The 22,289-nt window shown below is 36.3% G+C and overlaps 1 protein-coding gene across 1 annotated transcript in view; it reads left to right on the top strand.

The window, feature by feature from the left end:
- The window catches only part of PLCB4 (phospholipase C beta 4), a 191,634-nt gene that overhangs the window by 157,977 nt on the left and 11,368 nt on the right, over positions 1 to 22,289 (top strand). The window contains exons 29-35 of the mRNA XM_065734812.1: positions 8 to 96; positions 376 to 526; positions 2,513 to 2,562; positions 2,666 to 2,731; positions 9,914 to 10,029; positions 14,783 to 14,858; positions 20,430 to 20,605. Of these exons, the coding sequence (XP_065590884.1) occupies positions 8 to 96; positions 376 to 526; positions 2,513 to 2,562; positions 2,666 to 2,731; positions 9,914 to 10,029; positions 14,783 to 14,858; positions 20,430 to 20,605 (724 nt within the window). The remainder of the gene's footprint in view (positions 1 to 7; positions 97 to 375; positions 527 to 2,512; positions 2,563 to 2,665; positions 2,732 to 9,913; positions 10,030 to 14,782; positions 14,859 to 20,429; positions 20,606 to 22,289) is intronic.

Raw genomic sequence — 22,289 nt, 5'->3', positions numbered from 1 at the left:
CTTACAGATATTGTGGATGCTTTGTCAGATCCAAAGAAATTTTTGTCTATTACAGAAAAAAGAGCAGACCAAATGAGAGCTATGGGTATTGAAACTGTAAGTGGAACTTAATGACTAACACAGCCCATTTATATTCTTATTATGATGCAAAACACATCATTTAGAAGTAGAAACTTTGAGAAGTGAGAAAAGAATGATATTTTAGTAGGTATTTAAAATATCTTAGAAACACTTCACTGAGAATTGTGTTACTTGAAAGTTTGCTTCAGTTTTCCGAAGTATGTATTAAAGTAAACAAGTTCCAAAATTTCCTGCACACCAAATGTTGTGCTACAGATAAAATTAATTTATTACAAATGTGAATGTTTCTTCCAGAGTGACATAGCTGATGTACCAAATGACACTTCAAAAAATGATAGAAAAGGAAAAGCTAATAATGCCAAAGCAAATGTGACTCCTCAGAGTAGCTCTGAGCTTCGACCAAGTACGACGGCAGGCTTTGGATCTGGGACCGAAGCTAAGAAAGGTAAACAAAAATCCTGAGCCAATCCTTCAGTTCTGGTACAGTTGAGGAAGTTACAGAGAAGTACTTGTTACTCATTTTTACTTTTGCAGTTCTGTTTACCCTTTAGAAAATAACTTATTCAACCACTGATAGTGGTCTTTGTCTATTTGCAAGAAAATCTTACATATTACCACAAAGGCTCTGTAAATCCAATACAGATTTATTTTTCTAAGTGAACCCTTTGTGTAGCTCTATGCCAGATACCAATAGTAGAACCTGCATGACTCTGGGAGAAATTTACCAGAGATCTACTGGAGCCACACCAATAGGAATGATTATTTTCTGGTACATTCTACAGGAATTCTTCTACTTTTTTTTCTCTCTACAAATCCCTTGGCAGAGTTGCGGATTTAAGTAATTAAAGTAATTAGAATTCATTGGATTCTGTAGAGATTTCCCTACAATTAGAAATGTTTTCAGTTTGTGGTTCTACTCTAATTATGGAAATGGTGTGTTTATTGTCAAAAATATCCATATTAAAAGGGCTCATTTAGAAATGAATAAGCATTTTTTTCTCACTATTCACTGTTCACTCTACAAAATAATCTTGTGGAGCCAAATGGGATTATTGTTTCTCACAGATCATCACAGGTAATGCAGATTAAGTGAGAAAACAAATTTGTACAGCTGAATGAAACACAGTAAATATTTCTGTTAATGGCCCACAAGAATTAGAGTGTGCTTCACTCTCTTTCATCCACCTTGACCCAAGCGGATCAATGGGAATGGAAAGGAGCACTGTTCTTGCTCTTAAACATAAACAGACATGGCTGAATACAAGCATGTGTAGGAGTCAGTCTTTTGGAAAATAAGCTGTGACTCTCATGAGTCACATCTGGCAATAGAACATGTCATCTCTGGAACCTGAATGCTTTCAAAGTTCTTCCCTGCTGTAAACCCCAGATATTTTTATGCAGCAAGGTATTTTCATCATTATCAAGATGCACAAATGTTAGTTCTATTGAGCATTAATTAGGCGTGAAATTTGTGGGAGATGGTAACTGATTCCTAGTTGCTATGGAATCAGACATGTTGAACAAAGTAAATACCTTTAAATTTTAAAGTAAAAGCCTAAAGAAGTTTGTTTGGAACAAGGAACACTTGTTGGTGTCCTGTTTGTTTCTCAGTTAAATTCACCTTAGAAGACAAAATGTCCTTTGTAAGGAGGGAGGAATCTTAAGAGTCCATAAACATTATTAACAGCAGTTAACTAAGTACATTTTTGGTGTATTTAGGAACAGCCTAATGTTGTTTGTCTGTGGGTGTTTTGGGGTTTTTTTGGTAGATTTGATAGTGTCATTGAATTTTCGTTATAATTTCCGCTTTTTTTTTTTTTTTGAGTTTCTCATTCATTTTAATTCTCCTTTAGTCTTTAATTGTACTATTATTCCTTTTCCCAGACTTGATATTAACCTGAATGCAAAGTTTACTTCTACTAACATACAAGATGCAAGTAAAATTTCAGTTCCATAATTTGTGTGTTTTAAATTAAGGAGAATATAATATATAACTCTTTCTGTTGTCATGCATAACCTTACACAAGAAGCATTCCCCTGGAAACCAGAGGTGCTGGAGCCATATCCAGCTACGTAACAAAATTCTGAAACTTGCAAAGTTGAACTTGAATGTACATAAATTGTTTGTTGTGTTTTTCCAATTTTTATGTTCCTGTGTTTTGACACTTCAGTGCTGAATTGTAAGAGATTAAAATACTCTCATCAAGTCCTTTTTTTCAAAAGGCAATTGATTGAGCAGTACATTTGAAAAGGAAATTAGCTCTATTTTTGCTTTATCTTAATGAATAGTTTTCTCATTAACCTGATTTTTAAATGGTACAAAACAGTTATTAATTGTTTACTTACATGTAGATTTCTATGTTAAAACTCTAAATATGAAATACAGTTCTATGCATGATGTTTCAGATAAACTGTATCAATACCTTCCTAGGTATAGACCTAATTCCTCAAGTGAAGATAGAAGATTTAAAGCAAATGAAGGTAAGCATGGACGTAGGCTTTTCAAGATGTGTTCCTAATTACTTGTTTTAAGTAGCCATTATTTTATCCACAGAAAAGTTGATCCAGTTTCTTTTTTTTGTAGGCTTACATAAAACATTTAAAGAAACAGCAGAAAGAGTTGAACACCTTAAAGAAGAAGCATGCAAAGGTAAGATCATGAAGAGCTCTCTGAACAACACACTGAAAAAAAGCCACAGCTCTCACTAGCATAGATGGCTCCTAATTGAAGTGAAACAAAACTAAGGAACAGTAGTTGGACAACCAAGAAAAGGCATTTCTGTTTTAAGTATACTGCAATATATGCTCAAGTAATCTAATTTTCCCTCTTGCAACCCTTTTTATGTCTTCCTGAGTTTTGGTATTTGTTTGCCCTTGCAAGGTTCCAGTGCTCACCTTTTCCAGATGATGATTTTATCTAGCTTCCTCTTGGATGACATACTGACAGGTGGCTTGAAAAAAAAGGCAGTAATGATGTGAGAGTGTGCTGCATTAAAGACAGACACTAGAGAAACTGCAAAATTGCCAAATACAGCTGGAAAGTGTAATTGTAAAAATGAGGTGCACTATTCTACTTCACACACACACAGACACACATATGTATATATACATAAAACTACTTTATTAGCTTTTTGCTGGGTACTGTTGGCAGGGGTATCCCAAATATGGCAGTATCACAAATATACTTTACATTATAAAATTATGGCCGATTTTCTCCTGCTTTTTATCACTAGAAAATCTTTACTTTTGTTACAAACAGTGGCATAACAGGTAAAGATAGTATTCTGAATTTCAGCAATGCTTGCAAATCTTTTCTAGCTTTTGCAACAGTTACTCCCTTGTTCACTTTGACTGCAGATTTCATATAGAACTGATCTAATGTAATAATATCTGGGCATTTTTTAGTATCACTGTATGTTTCATGGCTGTCATTTGGACACAGGGTACTATGTGTAATGAAGTATGAGGAAATTACTTTCAATAATCAACACATTTTTGTTGCTCCTAGTATAAGAAAATTGAATAGTTAACTTTCTGATTCCGTGCTGACTCTGTGCAGAGGGGAAATGAGTGATTCTCTCACTCTGTGTTGTGTATAAAGCCTATGCTCAAGAAAAAGTCTCTGCCATCCATGTCTAAAGTAGCATTTCTATACCGTAAGGATGGGTTGCTGTAGTATCTTGCAGAAGTGGTTTGTTCTTCCCTGAATCATTGCATTATAGGTGGCTTGTAGGCCTTCTTAGGATTGATCTTTTAGGAGGCTTCTCATTTTAAAACATTTACTTTCTCTTTCATTGAAAAACATCCCAGCAATCTGCTATAGCAACTTTTTGCAAATGAAATTGGAGCCATGGTTACATAGTAAGCAGCTATACTTATGTATATATCCCTCATATTTGTGACCCACAACAGTATATCTTAGCCAAGACTGTGCTGGATAATATTAAGAATTCGATCAATCAGATTTGTGCTTGAGAAACTTTTCTAATCGGGTGAAAAATTGCCAGAGACATTAAGATGCTGTGCACTCAGAAGGGCTTTCAGCATTTGTTCAAGAGCAGTTATCTTTGGTCTGAGCCATTCTGTGTTCTGCAGTTTTCAAGTATGAAGTGAATGAGTGCAACTCTGCCCTGAGAAGAAAGTGCTTGTCTAAACATGCCTTGCTAAAGGCCTCTGTAAATGCAACTTCTTAAATTTAAAGAGAATCTGATCAGAAAAGTGTGGCCATAGTAGTTCACAGATGACCTTAAGAAAGTGCTTAGTGTACTCATCAGTATTTTTAATGCATTTTATAAGCTGGCTAGGAGTCTGGGAACTATGCAGTTGATAATCCCTGATCATTTGCAGAAAGCCTTTGTATTAAACACATTGAACTGAGAAGTTCCACAAATAGGTTGACTCTTATTTAGTCATAGACACTCCTGAGGTCTGGAGGATTAAGTAAACAGAAGTTGGCTCTGTAGAAAATGCTTTTTTGTAAATGAAAGCATGCAAGTATGGAAGAGAGTGAGGGTGGAGGAGGAAGTGACTCTGATCTAAGCAATGTAGGAGATAAACTGGTTGCCCTGAGCAGAGTTAGCTGAGGAAACAGCAGCACTAAGTGTCCTTATTAACAACATCTACTCAGTGTAGAGAAATATTAGCACGTCTGCTGAAATGCTGTCTGAGTTTGATTGCTCTGTAGGAAAATACACATTGTAGTATATTAGGGTAAAACCTTATTTAATAAATGTGTAGGACAGGTACAGGCACCACATTTTCAGATTAATCACTAGAATTACTTTTGCATCACCCACAGTACAGCATTGGTGCCCCTGGTGCACGAAAGATGTGCAACCCTCCAGTAGAGAAGGCCCAGTGGAAAGTCAGTTTTATTCGTGTTCTCTGCAGCTTAGGTATTCACAGGTTTTACAGCAGATAGTGCTCCTATCTGACTGTGATTCAGAGATTATTTCAACCTCTTGGTATAGTTTAAACACTTCTGTTCAGAAGGGAATCACTGTGTATCACTGATCTTACCTGTTTTGCACTCTACTTTCCTTAGAAATTCCTCAGTACCAATATACCTCAAATGTTAAGCATGAATGATCCCCACCTTAAATAATTATAAATATTTTCTTAAAAAAAGGAGTAATAATAATAGGACTAGCATGAAGTGATGTCACTATGTGGGATGTGTGTGTATGTATACAGGTACATCAGTTGCAAGGAGCTATGTCACACATGAAAAGCAAACTAATGGTAATATGTAGAGGAATATGATAATTTTATCATGCTTCTGGAATTAAAATGGCTGAAACACTAGCCAACAGTAAATAAAAAGGAAGATAGCATTAAACAAATACACAACCAGAGAGTACTGTATTCTGAAAATCCTGTCACCAATTAGTTTTTGTATAGGATCTTTGGAGAGCTGGATTTTGAGTCTTTAGTGTTCCTTTTTTCACTTTCATGTGGGAAAAATATGACTTCTCATCTTGCCTGTCAGTATTGAAGAGGTGTCTGGATCATGTCCTTAATATGCTTTAAATTTTGGTTAGCCCTGTAGTGGTCAGACAGCTGGATGAACTTTGTAGATCCCTTGCATCTACTCTACTCTACTCTACTCTACTCTACTCTACTCTACTCTACTCTACTCTACTCTACTCTACTCTACTCTACTCTACTCTACTCTACTCTACTCTATTCTATTCCATTCTATTCTATTCTATTCTATTCTATTCTACTCTGTTCTATTCTATTCTATTCTACTCTGTTCTGTTCTACTGTACTGTACTCTACTCTACTCTACTCTACTCTACTCTATTCGACGCTACTCTACGCTACTCTATGCTACTCTATCCAAGTAGAATTTCTATACAAACATTCTATGACTGACGAAGTTCAGTCTGACCATTCCCTAATATCAGATGAGTGGCTTACCAAAAACTGCAGAATTTTTTATTTCACAAGGTCTGTGAATAGTCAAGAGTTGAGATTTCACACGGGATTGAGAGTCCTGTAAAAGGTATATATGCAGAGCTATTAAAAAACAGAATAAAGCTTTTACAGAAATCCATGCAGATTGTAAGGGACTAAGCAAGTAGATTAGAGGCAGAACAAACTATAGTGAATACTGGAGAGTAACATCATTTCAAAAGTTCTGTAATTCTGTGAAATTCATTCTTCTTCCTTCAGCTCTCTCTGTTCCTTACCCAGGCCACAAACATAAGTGGAAGACTGGGTTCAACAACTGATTCACTTGGAACAGCTCTGTTACAGAACTAAACCACTTCTTCTCAAGTAGAGAAACTATATTGGTACACTTGACTCTGAAACTGAACTTACCTCTTATACTGCAATACTTATTTTGTTTGACATTTCCAAACAAACAGTGACATATTTCTGTAATGACTACCATTAAAAAAAAAAAAAAATCCGTGCTGGGTATAACTTCTAGTTAAGTCTTAGATCTGGTAATCTGAGCATTTAGTCATTTTAAAGTAATGCAGACAGCAAATTTTGCGTATTGAAAAATGTTTTAAAAACATTGGAGGCAGCTCTTGAAATGCAGTGTTTCCAGTCTACAGTCCTTTAATTTCCTTCATATGAATGTTACTATGGAACTGCAGAATAACTGAAGGATCTCTATTTGGTTTTTTTGTTTGTTTGTTTGTTTTGTTTTTTTAATCAATATAGATATTGAGTACAGTTTAGGTAAATGAATGGCATCATAGGAAGATGGAATAAAGGGCAGTATTATGTAGATATATAAGGGTCAGTCACCTATTTTGTCGGTTACCAGTCTGCTTCTATAGACTCCTACTGTATTTTAGTATGTTACAGGTATGTTAGAGTTTTTGCACCTCCTGGGTCAGGCAGAGGAGGTAGCAAAATAATGAAGGATTACGCTGTATATTCTCTATCAATCAAAGGTGCAACTGATCACTCTGCTAAACAGTTCTGTCAGTTTCAGACAAGAAAGCGATATTCACAGATGCCCACTTAAGGAATTTAATATGGCCTTAGATCTGCATATTTATCACCCAAAATATGAGTCCCATAATTAATCTACTGTATATTTATATTGACACTGAAAGAGTGTACTGTTTGACAGGAAGCTTTTACAAGAAAATGACCACACAAAAACATCTCCACAGTTCAAAAGAGGAAGTATAAAGGACTCCAGGGCTCTAGTTTTGCAAAAGAGGTTCTGGATTTGGAAATGGTCGTTCTTCTTTATTTTGTTACCATGTTATTCTGTAACGAGAGTCTTCCATACTTCAGTTTTTAGTTGTGTAAGGGTGTATTAGGGAGATTCGTGGAGGAATGATTTGTATCATAAGATCTTCTTGTCTTTAACAGATGATGATGTTCTTTCATTTTTTTAAATGGAACTGCATATAATTATTTTCTATAGAAAACAATTTTTTTTTCTATAGATAGTCAGGCTGTGATTTGTGTCCTTCTGTGTCAGTTAGCTGACAACTCAGCTGAGTGGTTTCAGTTTTCAATATAATCATTGTATGCAGTTCATTAATATATCTGTGGAAAAGGCATATAAATTCAAACTGCAAATTCAGTTGACTTGAGGAAATGATGAAAGATCTAGCTGAGGAGAGTTTTATCTGTGAACATATTCTGGATCAACCTAGAATGTTTCCATATGGAACTTGGCTAAAAACAAAACATGCGGAAGTGTTTTAAGATGTTAGAAAACCACTTGCATTTTCTAGAATCTTGACAGAAGTTTTGGATGCTGTAATGAATTTCTCTTGGAGAGAAAAGAGAGAAAATCAGTCATATCAGCTCAGCCACTTTAAGCAGTGTTCCCAGGTTTGAGGTAATATAATTCAAGGGACCTCTTGTTGTTGACTCTCAGTATTCTGTGCCTTCTGTGCAGTGGTTGGCAGGTTGGCAATAGCTCATCGTCCTCTTCCAACTCTGTTTATATTTGTGTCCAAATTCATGTCCTGTGAACAAGATGAGAAGGAGAAAGGAAGTGTGTGTGGGGGGCAGGAGGGCAGGGATGTAGTCCTCAGTATATCTCTTACATTTAAGATGTAGTTGACTTGGAGAAGTAGCAGTAGAGGTGAGTCTCTGCAAAAGTTCACAGTGGGTTGTGATAAAGAGATGAGGCGTTAATCATGGTTAAATTAGGGAAATGCAAGTATTTTAGTTCTAAGTGGTAGGACCTCACAGGTTATATACCAGTGCCTCATCAGTATGTAGGTGGCTCATACTTGTAATATTTTCAGGTAAGTCTTTCATATCAGGAAGTTGTTCTTTTTGACTGGAGGAAAGTGTGTAGTTGAGCAATGAGATGCTCTTTGTACCCTCAACTGTGACTGTGCTGTGCTGTCAAGTTGTCTAGTTTATGCCATTCTTTTTGTCTGTACTTTTTCTTACATGATTAGTCAGTAGTAGATATTCCCTGGCAATGCTGACATTTTTTTAATGGTGATGGAGTCTATTTATTCCCTTTAAATCTTCTGTAGAACATAAAATTCAATTCTTCACTCTTAATACAAAATCTGTGAATTGTACATGTTCCCTGGGGGAGCACAGATGTTGGGAGTGCTAGGCTTTGAAAGTATCACAACATTTGTATTACAATTTTGGTAAAATGGAATGCAAGTCTTTCACTAGGATTTTTAAATAAGGAAACAGTGATAAGACAAACACAGGTATACAGAAAATGTAACAGCAATAGAATAATAAGGGTAGCGTAACTAAATAATGAGCTATAAAGCAAAATAGAGTTAAAGTTCTAGTAAGAGGCCATATTAATTAATCCAAGGTTTTTTGACATGTTTAAATAAAATGTGGTGTAAATGATTGATAATAAAATAATGTAAATTAACAAACAACAATTTTTCCTTTTATAATGTAAATTAAATATTTAGTGCTCGCAGCTTTAGATAAATATTTGCATCATAAGCTACTGTTCTGATGAAGGAGGGTTACAAAATCAAGTTTAATACTGTAGTCTACATGTAAGCACTAATGGTGTTGTTTCTGGTTCAACATTTGTAATGGAAAAGAAATGTCTGTGCACTACACCAAGTGGGTGCTTTCATTATATAAAAAGTTTTTTCCACCTTTTCCATAGATAAACTTCTTCTGACACTTCACCAGTGTAAATCATAACTGTAGTGACACCACGTTGTCACTAGAGTGAAATATTTCATGGGTAGCTCATTGTTTGCAGCGGGCTGTACGTGTAGTTGAACATCACATTGCACTGCTTTCCATTGATTGGACAAGGAGATAGTCTGCAACAGGACAGAATTTCATGATGAGATTACTGCTGCCATTAGGGGAGTTGCAGACCAGATTTTCAGAATTTTCAGTTAAAGATTTGACTTCTAGCTATTGCTTCTGGACTTAGAGCTTTATTCTGTTTTTTTAATGGCTGATGGACTAGTGCTTTGTTTAGTACAAGATACATAAAGGAAAGGAATTGGATTGAATTTTGTTCACCTCAATATTCAGAAACCTTAAATGGTGTGAAATGTAAATATGGATTTTTTAATGTTGCATTTAAAGGGGCATTTATTCAAAAGGTAAAGATAAATGGATAGTAACAGTGACTTTTTTCTCATCATTCTTTTGTTTTAAAGTAACCATGTATTATATTTTTAAGGTACAATATTGATCTTTTTTTTTTTTAAAAAAAGGAGAAATGCTGTAGCACTTATGGTGGAATATCTGGAAATTTAATACCAGATGGCTAAACCAGACTAAATTCCATTGTCAAAGTTATCTGTTCATACACTGATATTTTTACACTGTAAGAAAACTAAACATAAAAAATCCAGCAATCTAATTGTGAGGTCCTACTGTTTTCCAGGAGCACAGCGCTATGCAGAAGTTGCACTGCACACAAATTGACAAAATAGTGGCACAATATGATAAAGAAAAGGTATCATACGAGAAAATGTTAGAGAAGGCAATCAAGAAGAAGGGGTAAGATATTATTTCAATGTTTTTTATAGATTTACAATAGTTCTTATGCTTCTGTGGTCTGGAAGAAAACATTCATAAAAAAGATCATTCAGATGAATGCACTGCAGCTTGAACTAGCATCCTACATCCAACTGAGTCTGAGCTGCTTGAAGGCTCTTAGCCATGGGCCATATATGTTGTACTCAGTTTGCCTTTCTCTAATTTTCTACTGTCAGTGGGTGAAATATAAAAGCAAAGGAGTTGCCAGAAATATTATTTTTCTTGGCCTGATCTGGTCTCACTATGTTTTCCCAGGAATGTCAATGCTATATTCAGTGTGAGGTGACTGAGGCCCTCAGTAGCTCTAATGATCAGGAGGAGGCAACGATTTGATCTTGAGGAAAAAAAATAGCTTCTAATCATGAGCATTTTAGAATAGTAGAGTTTTGCCATGCTGTCAAGTTGAAGTTTCTTTAATACCTTCAGATCCTCAGCTGGGATAAACTGGTGTTAATCCTTTGACTTGAGTGAAGCTGCTTTGGTTTGCAATAGCCAAAGTTCTGGCCTTTATCTGTGTGAATCTCTTTATCTCAGACAAGTTCACAGAACATACTGAAGATTTAAATATAACGTCCTTCTTGTAGACCCATTTGGGATAATGTGGCAGGACTTATTGCTGTCTTTAACCTGGCAGCAGTGTCTCCCCTTTGTGTTTCACCCTGTGGCTGGAATTTCTTTGAGACAGCAGTTTATTTTATAATACCAGGACTTAGAGCAGCTATTGTTTTATTTAATTCTATATAAAGTTATGCTAATATTATACACATGGTTCTCATCAGACAACAGCATCTGGTAACCAGTTGCTAACTGGGTGCTGAACATAAATGCATCTTTAGCACTGGTTTCTTACACAAATACTTCTTAGGTTTTTTTTTTAATAATTTGGAATGACAATGGATTTTTTTAAATATTTGATTGTCTATTCTATACACTTAGAATAGAAGTAAAAGTGTCTGAAATGAGGAAGGTGAGGAAAATTCTCTTCACTAAGTGAAAGCTCACATGAACTCTTTAAAAAGCTCATGCCTTTTTTTTTCCATGAAAGGAGAACTGAAAGCATCCAAATACATATCTGTCCTTATCTCTAAATTGGAAAGACATGGATTTGAGGGCTCAACTATTAGGTGGATAAAAAATCAGTTGGAAGGTCATAGCCAGAGGGTTGTTTTTTTTAGTGTTCTGTCAGTGACTGTCAGTGACTTCTGTCGAGGTGGAGGCGGACCATGAGTAGTGTTCCCCAGGGGTCCATCCTGGGACCTCTGTTCTTCAACATCTTTATCAATGGCATAGACAGTGGGATTGAGTGCACCCTCAGCAAGTTTGCTGATGACACTGAGCTGAGTGGTGTAGTTGACACAATAGAAGGAAGGGATGCCATCCAGAGGGACCTGGACATGCTCAAAAAGTGGGCACGTGGCAATCTGAGTACTCAGAAGGCCAAGCACAAGGTGTTGCAGTTGGATCTAAGAAATTCCACATGTGAGTATAGACTGGGAGAAGAACTCATTGAGAGCAGCCCTGCAGAGGAGCAACTGAGGGTTCTGGTGGATGAAAGGCTGGACATGAGCCAGCAGCCTGGAAAGCCAACAGTTCCTGGGCTGCATCAAAAGAAGGGTGGCCAGCAGGGAGCGGGAAGGTATTGTCCCTTCTTCTCCACCCTTGTGAGGCCCCATCTGGAGTACTACATAAATTTGTAAATAAAGTCAGTGCATTTTAGTGCAATAGTTATGAACTTAGCCCTGGGCATTGCACTGCAATTATATTCAAGGGAGAAAAGCTTCCCAGTGCTCTGGTATTTTAGAATAATGTGTTTGAATAGAGATGATCAATGTTTCTGCTGACCTGAGCAGAGGCCAGTGTCTCAGCTTGTCTAGGCAAAACAACAGATGAAGGTATATCACTAAGTTAAAGGTGACAATGATTGTCTCTGGGCAGTGAATAGTGACAAGTCGTATGTAACAGTACTTTCCAGAGTAATCCCAAACTGAGGCATATATAAAAGTAGCTGATAATCTGATTCCCCATTTGACATAATTTCATTGTTTACTTTCAGTGTCTTAATTCTTATAACACTTATGTCATGGACTTCAAAGCCTTTATGGCAATTTTGAATTATTGACAAGAATTATTTGTTTGCTGTGAGTTTGTTGGTTTTTTTTTTTTTTTTGGAGGAGACAGGGGGGCTCCTTTAATTTGCTTGTTTGTTTGCTTTAAATAACTAATTCAGAAGCAGATCCAATACACAGCTAATACACAACTACATACTGCTCTTTACCATGACTAAATATTTCCATGGACTTTATAGCTGTCAGTCATCTGATGGCACTTCAGTTTTGTAACTATCGATATCTAATTACCAACCAAATTAAAATTTCCTGACAGATTTCCTGTGAAAACACTTCTTAGTTGACCATCAGTGTTTTAAGTGCTTCCTTCAGGATCACTGTGTATACAGCCCTGAAACCCTATTCAGCAAGGTACTTAGGCACAACCATCTCTTTACCCCAGAAGGGCAGAGTATTTCAGGACAAACTGAGATCTGAGCAGTTTTTTGGTTTTTTTTGGTTGAAAAAATCTAATGAATAAGAGATCCTGGGTTCAGTGAGTACAGGACACATTCAGTACAGTTCCATTTCCTTGGCTTTCAAGCAATAAACTTTGTAAATTAGCATTTAAAATATATTTTTGAAGTATTCATATTCAAATTATCAGATTCTTCCTTAAAAAAGTCTTTTTGATAGGTATATAAGAGTTTGTCATCTGACTTTGTTGAACAATTTTTGGCGGTCTGTTTCTGCCACATGGTGTGACAAATGTTGACTTCATAATGTTCAGCAAAGTAAAATTTTTAATCACGTGGTAATTCACCAACAGATGGATGGGATTTTGCTCCCTGTGCTATTTCTGCTGTACACTTAAAGTGCTCACAAATCCTGAAGAAGCTCATGGAGGTTTGCATGTATGTGTCCCCACTCTGAAATGGAGTTTGACGGACACATCTTTCTGATTTATCAAAACTGTCCAGTAATTCAAGTGTATGCATGTGTATGAGCGTGGACATGTGACTATGGGTCGGACTGCTGCTGAATGTTTGTTCCTAGCTGTGACTTGATAGTTTTTATCATGTACTTTTTTTTTTTACTGCAATTGTCCACTGCAGTTGTGGACAATTCTAGCTATGTCCCAGCTGGCTGGAAGGTGTTTGTATGGTGTTTGTATTGCCAGACTCTGATCATGGTTACACATGTGTGTAAAGCAAAGATGCTTTCTTTGAAGCTGTTATTTATTTGGGCAGAGGTAACTATGGTCAGAACCTGTCTCCCTGGCTTTTTTTTTTACTTCTGAAGTGTCAAATGAGTCAAATAATCACAAAAAATTTCCTATCGTGACCCGAAAATGAATGACTAGTCCTTCTGGTGGCCTTTGGGAACACTAGGCACATCACAGTACTATTTTCACAGAGAACTTTGACAGTATTTTTTTTAATATTTTGGCTTTTTCTGTAAGTTTCACTGCACTTTGATATTAAAATACCATATAAACTTTTTAAGAGTTACATAAAGAGTTTTAGATAATGAAATGAATGTAGCTGTACCCACTGTAACATTACAGTTTTATGCCAGAAGATGATCCAACACAGAACTTCTGTAGTGCTATCAAAATAGACCCCTCTAAATTTATTGTATTATTCCAAACTGAAAAACTGAGACTCCCAATGTGTGAATTTGTATTCTGTTCTGAAAACCCTTCATTGCATTAAGGAGAACAACAAGATAGGTAATGTTGGACCTTGTCAGATGGAGCTTGCAAAAATTCATTGACTTAGGTGAGATGGTAGTTGAAATTGCTGTTGATGTTGCAAAGTAATAGTTTTGCTGTGCCTCCACCCTACCCAGAGCACAGCCCACATAATTAGATTTATTGAGTCATCCATCTACATATAAATCAAGGGAGCATCAGCATGGGCCCTCTGCAGCCATTTTACTGGTCAGCTCCTTGAAATCATGGTGTTCCTGCTTGAAACAAACTTTCAACTTGTATTCAACTCTGCTAATTTTACCCAGGCACAAAGGCAGTGCTTTGTTGCCTATTGCAAGAGTGTGGGCTGTCTTTAAGATTTATTGTTTGCAAATCACATAAGATATTTAATGTTTTGGATTCGTCTGCATGGGCCAGTGTGATTTGCAAGGGAAATGGGCCCCTTTTTTGCAACCCTTTTGATTCTGTTTTCCCACAGAGGGGTACTAAGACTTTCAATAGTCATTCAAATTAAGTATGCCCAAATTGCCATGTGAGACAGTTATTCAAGCGACTTCTCTTTCTCTGCCTCAAAACAATAACAAAAATAACTTTTAAATCAGAGGATAAAATCATGACAATGTAATGAATATGCCTGTAAGTTTTCAGAAAGAAGCTGGATTCTCTTAGAAAGACATTTTAAGTCTGGAAATGAAACAAAGTACCATAAATGAAGATGTTTGACACATCGTCAGCAGCAGAATATTGCCGGGGCAATCTAGAATTAATTGTGTGGGGTTTGAATTGAATGATCATTAATCCAACAATGTTTTGTAAGCTGTGAATAAATTACCAGAAGAAATAATTTCAGTATGCTGTAGCACTTCAACATTGATTAACATTTTAATTAGTAAGAGCTGACTGGATGAGAAGATGTTTAACTTGTGGCACACATTTGCAATTTTGCTTTTTTTAGAGGAAGTAATTGTGTTGAATTGAAGAAAGAAACTGAAATTAAAATTCAGGCACTAACGTCAGATCACAAATCTAAGGTAAGCAAACAGCCAATTTTAACACATGCAATATCTGAAATAGAGATTTTGAAACTCCAGTGGTATTTTATTTTCTTGGAAGCATATGAATGATTATCAGCAATAATAACATGTCAAAAAGAATGGGAGTAATCAATTGTCTAAAAGTGTTCCTTCAAAAATATCTAAAAATCAGCATCAATTTCCTGGTCTTTTAACAATTATTGAAGAAAGCACCATATGCATGCCTTATAAAGCAAAACTGGTCATTTGTGTCAGTTCTAGCTAAACAAAGAGAAATTTGGATGCTAGATACATTCCCACAATATATTCATGAAGAGGGTTCTTTTTCATTTTCCGTCTTTATCACCATGGGTGATGCTTGAGTTGTGTGCTTCCTGCCTCCTAAGAAAGCAAGAGTCTTAAGTTCTTGAACCAAGTGTCTTCTTATTTGTATTTTTTTTTCTTCAGGAAATTGTTCTGTTGTTTTCTTTAAGTTGCTAGAGAATTAAAGTGCTCAGAGGCCAAATCCCAGCTCATCTGAAAGAGCTTTTTTCAAGTTGTGATTCATTGTTCGTGTTGAGTTGCACAGAGAAACCTCTGTGCTATCACTATGCTCATTGACTTCATAGTTTCCTTAGAAGTTTTATCTGCCACTTGTTGGCATGCTTTCAAGTTTCTGAAAGTTATTCCAAATAGAGGGTGGTAGGAACACTGTAAGACACATCCATGTACAATATGGTCTGAAGGGAGAAGTTTGCAGGAGAATGAATGTAAAGGCTGGAATCTGTGGAACAAATCAGGTGAGTAAAGAAAATACAAACAAAAACAGCCACAACATAGAGACTACTGAATTAAGGTTGTTTTCACCTTGTCTTCTCCTAATTTTATTATTTGATGCTCTTACTTCATGTGAAGAAGATCCTGGTTTTGCAAATACGAGATGTTTATTGTTGCTGCTTCCTCAGCCAAAGACTTAGGAGAACTCCCTGGAAAAAAAAAAGTCTAGGGTACCTTTCTCATCTTCCTATCTCCTTCTCCAATGAAAACTCCAGAAGTGTTTTCTTAAGTAAAACTTACAGACAAAAAAGATTTAATTCGTTCCTTAGTGAAAAAACTCTCTGAGAAGCACCAGGTACCCAACATCTAGACATAAGCTTCAAAACTCATTTGATGTTATACTGTGTAGAAAATTCTTTGCTGTGATCTTCACTTCCCACTTGTGTATGGATTTAAGATGTCTGATATGTACACAAAAGACATCCAAGTGTTCATTAATCTTCCAAATCCTATGACTCATATTTTCCCTTTCCACAGATAAGTAGTAGTTTCTGAGCTCTGTTTTTTTGTTTTTGTTTTTTTTTAAATCCAGCTTTCAAACCAGTTTGTTTAAATGAAATCTGTACCTGTTAAAAGGTTGATTTTAGTCCACTCCCATGTCAAGTTTTATGATGGCGTATTCAGAGGAGACTTAAATGTAAGCTCCTTTGAAATGACAAACCTCTATGTGTTGGGTAACTTCTGAAGGATACCTCTTCAATTCTACTTCTGTGGTTTGCTCTAGCTTAGTGATTTTCAGTATCTTGCTTGCTGCAGTTCCATCATAATTGTCCATGTTAAGTACCAATTTTAGTATTCCTACAGACTTCTTTTGTTTCAATTACTGTGTGTAGGCCCTTGAATTATTCCCAGAGATCATTCAAAGGTTTGCAAGCAACAAGTTGGGAAACAGCAATCAAGACCATAGGGAAATTAGCTTTTATCCTAGATGAATGTAGGTGCAATTAAATTAGATGAAACTCTAAAATGCTGGATGCATTGCACTGATATCGTGGGACTTTGATTAATTAACAATTGTTTAGCATTTCTCAGTATTTGCTCCACTAATTTGAAATCAAATAGTACTGTAATTCAGTTTTAATTACAGCTCGTATCCTCCAGTGCAACTCTGCGTCACAACGTGCATGTACAATTTTAGCACCAAAGAGTCCTTTTCATCTACAGAAGTCTTACTGTCATAAGAAAATATGCAACTGAAGTTTGGCCTAAAATTAGATCTGAATGTCCCAGTGTACTACACACACATGTACTGTGGCAGACGCAAATGACTCCCTTGGATTAAAAATGTAGGTCCCAGCATCACTCAAGCAGAGGATGAAAAGTGGGGAAAAAAGATTTCTTCAAAGATTATTCCTGCTTGAACTTAGTGACTAAACAAACATCTTGCTTACATCCTGTGCAAAAGGCAGTTCCTAATCAAGATTTTAATTAGTCTTAGGCCCAGAGTAGGAACAGATGCAAGGACAAGATTACAAATGGTCTGTAGAGCAGGAAAAATTAGTTAGCTAATGATTATTTTTCTTGTCATTTTAGGTAAGCAACACCATGTTATGTAGGACAGGAGCACAGCCCAGTGCAATTGCAATAGTCATTTTTTACTGTGAGGGTAATAAATTGGAGAAAAGCAGGGATGTACGCTGAATTTATTACATCTGTACTTTGAAGTGTGTTGCAGATCTGTGGCAAAATTGGATTTCAGATGATTTAATGATCTTGAGTTCGAAGGTCATCTGAATCACAGTCAAATTGGGTATTTCAAATCTTCTAACTGTTGTTCACCAAATCCTTTATATCCTTCTCACCAGGTTACATCTTGCTTACCCTGAAATAAGACTTTGACCTTGCATTATATGTAATGCAAAAAGAGACCTTCCCTTTCTTTCCCACACCCAGAGAAAGACTTGTTTTGGAAGGAGCCATACCTACTTCTTAGTCTACATTCTGATTTTGAAATTAGTAGCATGTTTGTCCATTAACACAGGCAATTTTATATTGTTATATTATGTATTTCCTATATTTTGAGATTAAATACTTAAGGATACTGCCATGCTTAAGTCTCCCTGTGGTTTTCTGCTTTGGTATCAGCATACCTAAAATGCAGGATTCCTGCCTCCATGATCTTCTGTAGTTTTTGTGTTTATCAACCATCAAGGAGCAATGATCACATTAAACATTTGCAATTTTGGTACTTGATTCTTCTCTGAATTTCTTTGGGCTTTGTGGAAGCTTTTTGCAGTGAATTCATGAAATACTCTCTTCCACAAGAGTTTCCACTATTTAAACATTTGTTTATTTCACTATTTTAATAAGTCACAGTTCTTCTTTATGCAAAGTTTGTTTTGCATTTCCTGTCCAGGGTAAGGAAGCGTTAAATAAAAGCAAAATCTTTTTTATTAACTAGAACTCAGGTCTGTCCTCTTAGGGCTATGTAAAATAGTCTTACTGAGACTAGGAATCAGATGTCGTATGTCAGTATCCCCTGTGCTTTTTGGTACTTCAGATTAGTCTGAAATCCAGTCCCAGGTGACAGATAGTGTAAGAGTCACATAGCAGCAAGGAAGGGTAAAGAATACTGGACCAGCTCTGTTAGAGTGCTCACTACAATTTTATCAACCTTTGAAAGGGCTCAGAGGCCAGTCAGCAAACTCTGCAGGAAGGTAATTTGAATCAGAAATCTGTATAAACAACCACATGCTGGCTCCTGCTCCAAAGTGTATGATACTCTTACGTGATTTGCTGCTGGCTCTGCCCGCTTCCCAGATCTCATAATAATAATCACCTTTTCTAAACGTTCATACTCTCTAAGGGAATGACAACAGAATTTTTCTGAGTGTGTGGTCCACTTTCTGCTGTGGCCCCAGTTATCAGGACCTTGGATCTACTTGAAACTTTTTTCTCCAAATCATGGATGGAGCTGACTCCATCCAGAGACTCTGCGCTGGAAGTTAGTAGGGAATGGATTTTCTCCAAAACTTCAGTAACCACTGGCATTTAGCTCCTCTGAGGTCTGTTTCAGGTCTGCCTTGAGGGTTGGTAAAACAAAGATCAGTATTGAGAGGAGAGGTCTAGTTGTTTGAGGTGCTGTAGATCTTAAAGAAGGATGTTCAAAAAGTGTTTGATCCATAAATGTGATTAATCCTTCTTCTGAATTGTCCACTCAGCTTTACAAAGAGCTTAGATAAACTTGCTCCAAACTGAAATGACATAGGTAAGTGCTAGAGGTGAGAAGGCATCTGCCCCTTAAGTTTTCAGAAACTCCATCTGAAAAAATAGTGTCTTTTCCTTACCAACTTGCAGGCATTTATTTTGACTTGTTTTAAACTGAATCTTCATGTTTTTATGTCTCTGAAGACAGTCATGCCTTAGGAACATCTTACTAAAAATATTACTTCCCTTAACTACATTCAACAAATTAACATATCATTCAGTACACGTATCTCACCGTAGCTCATGGGTTTTGGTTTAGTGGTACACTGACCCACATGCACAAAATTAAGTATGAGTTATTTTGCTGGAGATACACTCAGACCTAAATACCATGATGAATTAGGCCTATATTAATTTTATCAATGTTCTGCCTCAAAGTGCTTCTGTTTTGTTCTGTTTTTCGTGACAGCTGCAGAAAACTCCCAAGTAGTGTTCCATCAGATGCTTCTGCCTCAAGCTATCTGTTCTGACATGGAACACCTATAACTGTAATTAAATGCAGGTCTTGCTTCCAGGTGGTCACCCTGTTCTTTTACAGAAGTACTTATTCTTTTCAAGTGCCCTTTTCTTTCACCATCACCAGAGTGTGCAGGGCAGTCTGTTCTGCATTATCCAGAACTACTGCAGACCCACACTTAAAATACTGGCATTAATTTCTCTGTTTCTGAGCAACATGGTAGCAGTTTTTTATTTGAAGAGTAAGATTCAGCTTTTTGTGGAAGACAACCAAATGCTATTAGTTACCATAGTAGCACTGGAAATGACTGCCTGACAATAGGTTTTTTTATGAGGCGTGTTGTGTATACCCTTTATGGAAAAGTAGGATAGCTTGTCAAAATATCCGAAGATTATTATTAAAGGATAATAAAATATACCTTTTATACTACCCTATTAGCTTCTTTTCTAAATCATTGAATGCAATATATTATTGCCAGAACAACTCTGGTGATTTAGACTTCTTCACATTGTCAGTTGTTAACTTTCCAAAACTTCAATCTCTTTATTCCTGTGAGTCTTGGGAGATAAACAAGGGAAGAATACTTGTCAGATTCCCTGCTGACTTAATGAATTATAAAAGAAAGGTACGTAGTCTATCTTAAGATTCAAGTTGTATTGAATACAGGATTTCTCTGTAAAAGTTAATGTTTATAAAACAGTCTCTATAAGATCAGACTTTAAGCCCTCAGAGAAATCTTGTTTACTAGATTTTTTAACGTTTTTAATTTAAATATTCCTAATATATATATATATATTATTTTTTTTTCCTTACAACCAATGCTAGCTCAGTCAAGAGCAAAAAATGCAGCCAACTTAATCAGGGCACTTTAGGTAACAGTCTTACAGTTTATTTTTTTAATAGACTGCAGTGTCCTCAGTGGTTTCATTATTCTTTGAAGCAGTTTCACTTGTGTGACTTCATTTTCATGTTTTAGCTGCGTTCTTTAGAATCTTTGTTATGATTGTCTCCACATCATCTTCAGCAGCAGTTACAGTTGATCTTATAGCCTGAGAACCACTGCCAAAGCTGCTGTTCTTTTTCTACAGGTCAAAGAGATTGTGGCACAGCACACTAAAGAGTGGTCTGAGATGATCAATACGCACAGTGCAGAAGAGCAAGAAATCCGTGATTTACACTTGAACCAGCAGTGTGAATTGCTGAAGAAACTGCTGATTAATGCTCATGAGCAACAGACCCAGCAGCTAAAATTTTCACATGACAGGTGAGCAGGGCAGTGCTACCTGTTGAGGAGGGCTGGCTCCTGTTTGTTTTGTAGAATGCTTTATTTCTTATGCTAATAGTTCCTGTACTGCTGTCAAAGATACTGCACTGTGTGAGGGGGAGAAGCAAACCAAGTCAACAAATAATAGATAGAGTAATGCGGGAATGGGCTTCTTGCCTGGTTTAGGTTGTGTGAACTTCATTAAAGGCAGTGGATGTGATGAAGTAGTTTGCATCAGCTGTGGATGTGCTTGGACTTTACTCAGGAACTCAAATTCAGAGGCCCAGAAACTGAGAAATATCAAATAGAGAAATATCCTTTAAAGTTACTGGGAGATCTTGTTATGTGTGTTTATAGCACTGGTTGATTATAAGAAAGATCCACAAATCAAAAGATTGTAAAAACAATGGCAATGGAGTAATGGTCATAGCAAGCTACATTAGACTAACAGTATACAGTCAGAATCACTGAGAATGCAGAAGATAGTACATTACACCACTGTCTTGCTGCTTGTGTGATTGACTGTCCCACTCACTTTAAAAGAAATTAAATAGAAATAGCGTCCAGTCTGTTAAAAATTGTATATGTAGAGAATTATATTCTGCTATGATCTGTTATGTGAAGCAGCCTAACAGCACACGAATGCAGTGTGTGTGTGTACATATTCATATGCAGTTGTCATCAGCTTCTTTCAGTTCAGAAGTGTAGGGAACAAAATAAGTCACATTTTTAAAGTCCTGACTGAAAAAAACAGCTTATTTTTGTATCAGAGAGAGCACATGCTGGGGCCTGCAAATTTCCATCCAACAGAGAATTGTCACAGCCAAAAGCTTTTAGAGAGCTCATCTTTATGTTAATTTCTGTGTTAACCCATGTATTCTAGATGTCTCTCAGTATATACCCTACTAAACTCCAAAAGTTTTTACATTAAATAATACAAATTCATTGTTCAAAAAATTCTGATTGGAGGCAAGCTTATAGCTTTGAATCATACTGGACTGCACCAGCCCAGAGGAATAAAATCTCTTTGGTTTGGAGAGCCCTGCTTTCTGTCCTGAATGAAGTTTATTGCAGCACTTGAAACATATTCTACTGGTGTATTACCTGCCCATGGAATATGATTTCTTTTACTTGTCTTTTTGAAAGTAAAATTTTTTTTGTCATCCATACATTCTGTCATAACTTTTAAGGCCACCACTGTAGGAATCTATTAGATCTACACTAGGACAAAGTTTCTTTTTTTAAAAAAGGGTATTTTTTTCTCGTGTCTTTGGGTTTAGAATTTCTGCATCCCTGTGTTGTTTAAATGGCCCTGTATAATTTCTTCTAAGTGGTTCGTATACTGCGGTCAGTGGATTTTGCTGTTGTTAAGTCATCTGTGTTGTCTACATATCGTTCTATTTTCAGAGTTACTGACTTCAAGTCCTCAAAATCTACATCCTGATAAATGTACTGTATTTTTTCAACTGTCCCAGGAGTAACAACCTTCCAATTTCTTTTTGCTTTATTCATTGCAATTAGTTCTTTTCTGCTTATTCAGGAGTTGTATGTAACCCCTAAATGTGCAGACTAGGGATTTTCCTATCTGAAACAAATGTGAGAGTGTATCTCAGTGTATTAATGTTTCAGAAGAATTTGGAACATAGCATTTGAAATGTGAATAATAGTGCTTCAAAGAAACTTC

This window comes from Cyrtonyx montezumae, unplaced genomic scaffold (assembly GCF_038088225.1).
Source record: "Cyrtonyx montezumae isolate F1298 unplaced genomic scaffold, pur_monq_1.0 scaffold_0, whole genome shotgun sequence".
NCBI lineage: Eukaryota > Metazoa > Chordata > Aves > Galliformes > Odontophoridae > Cyrtonyx > Cyrtonyx montezumae.
The sequence above is the reverse complement of the archived record's forward strand: the minus strand, read 5'-3'. Positions and strand labels throughout refer to the sequence as shown.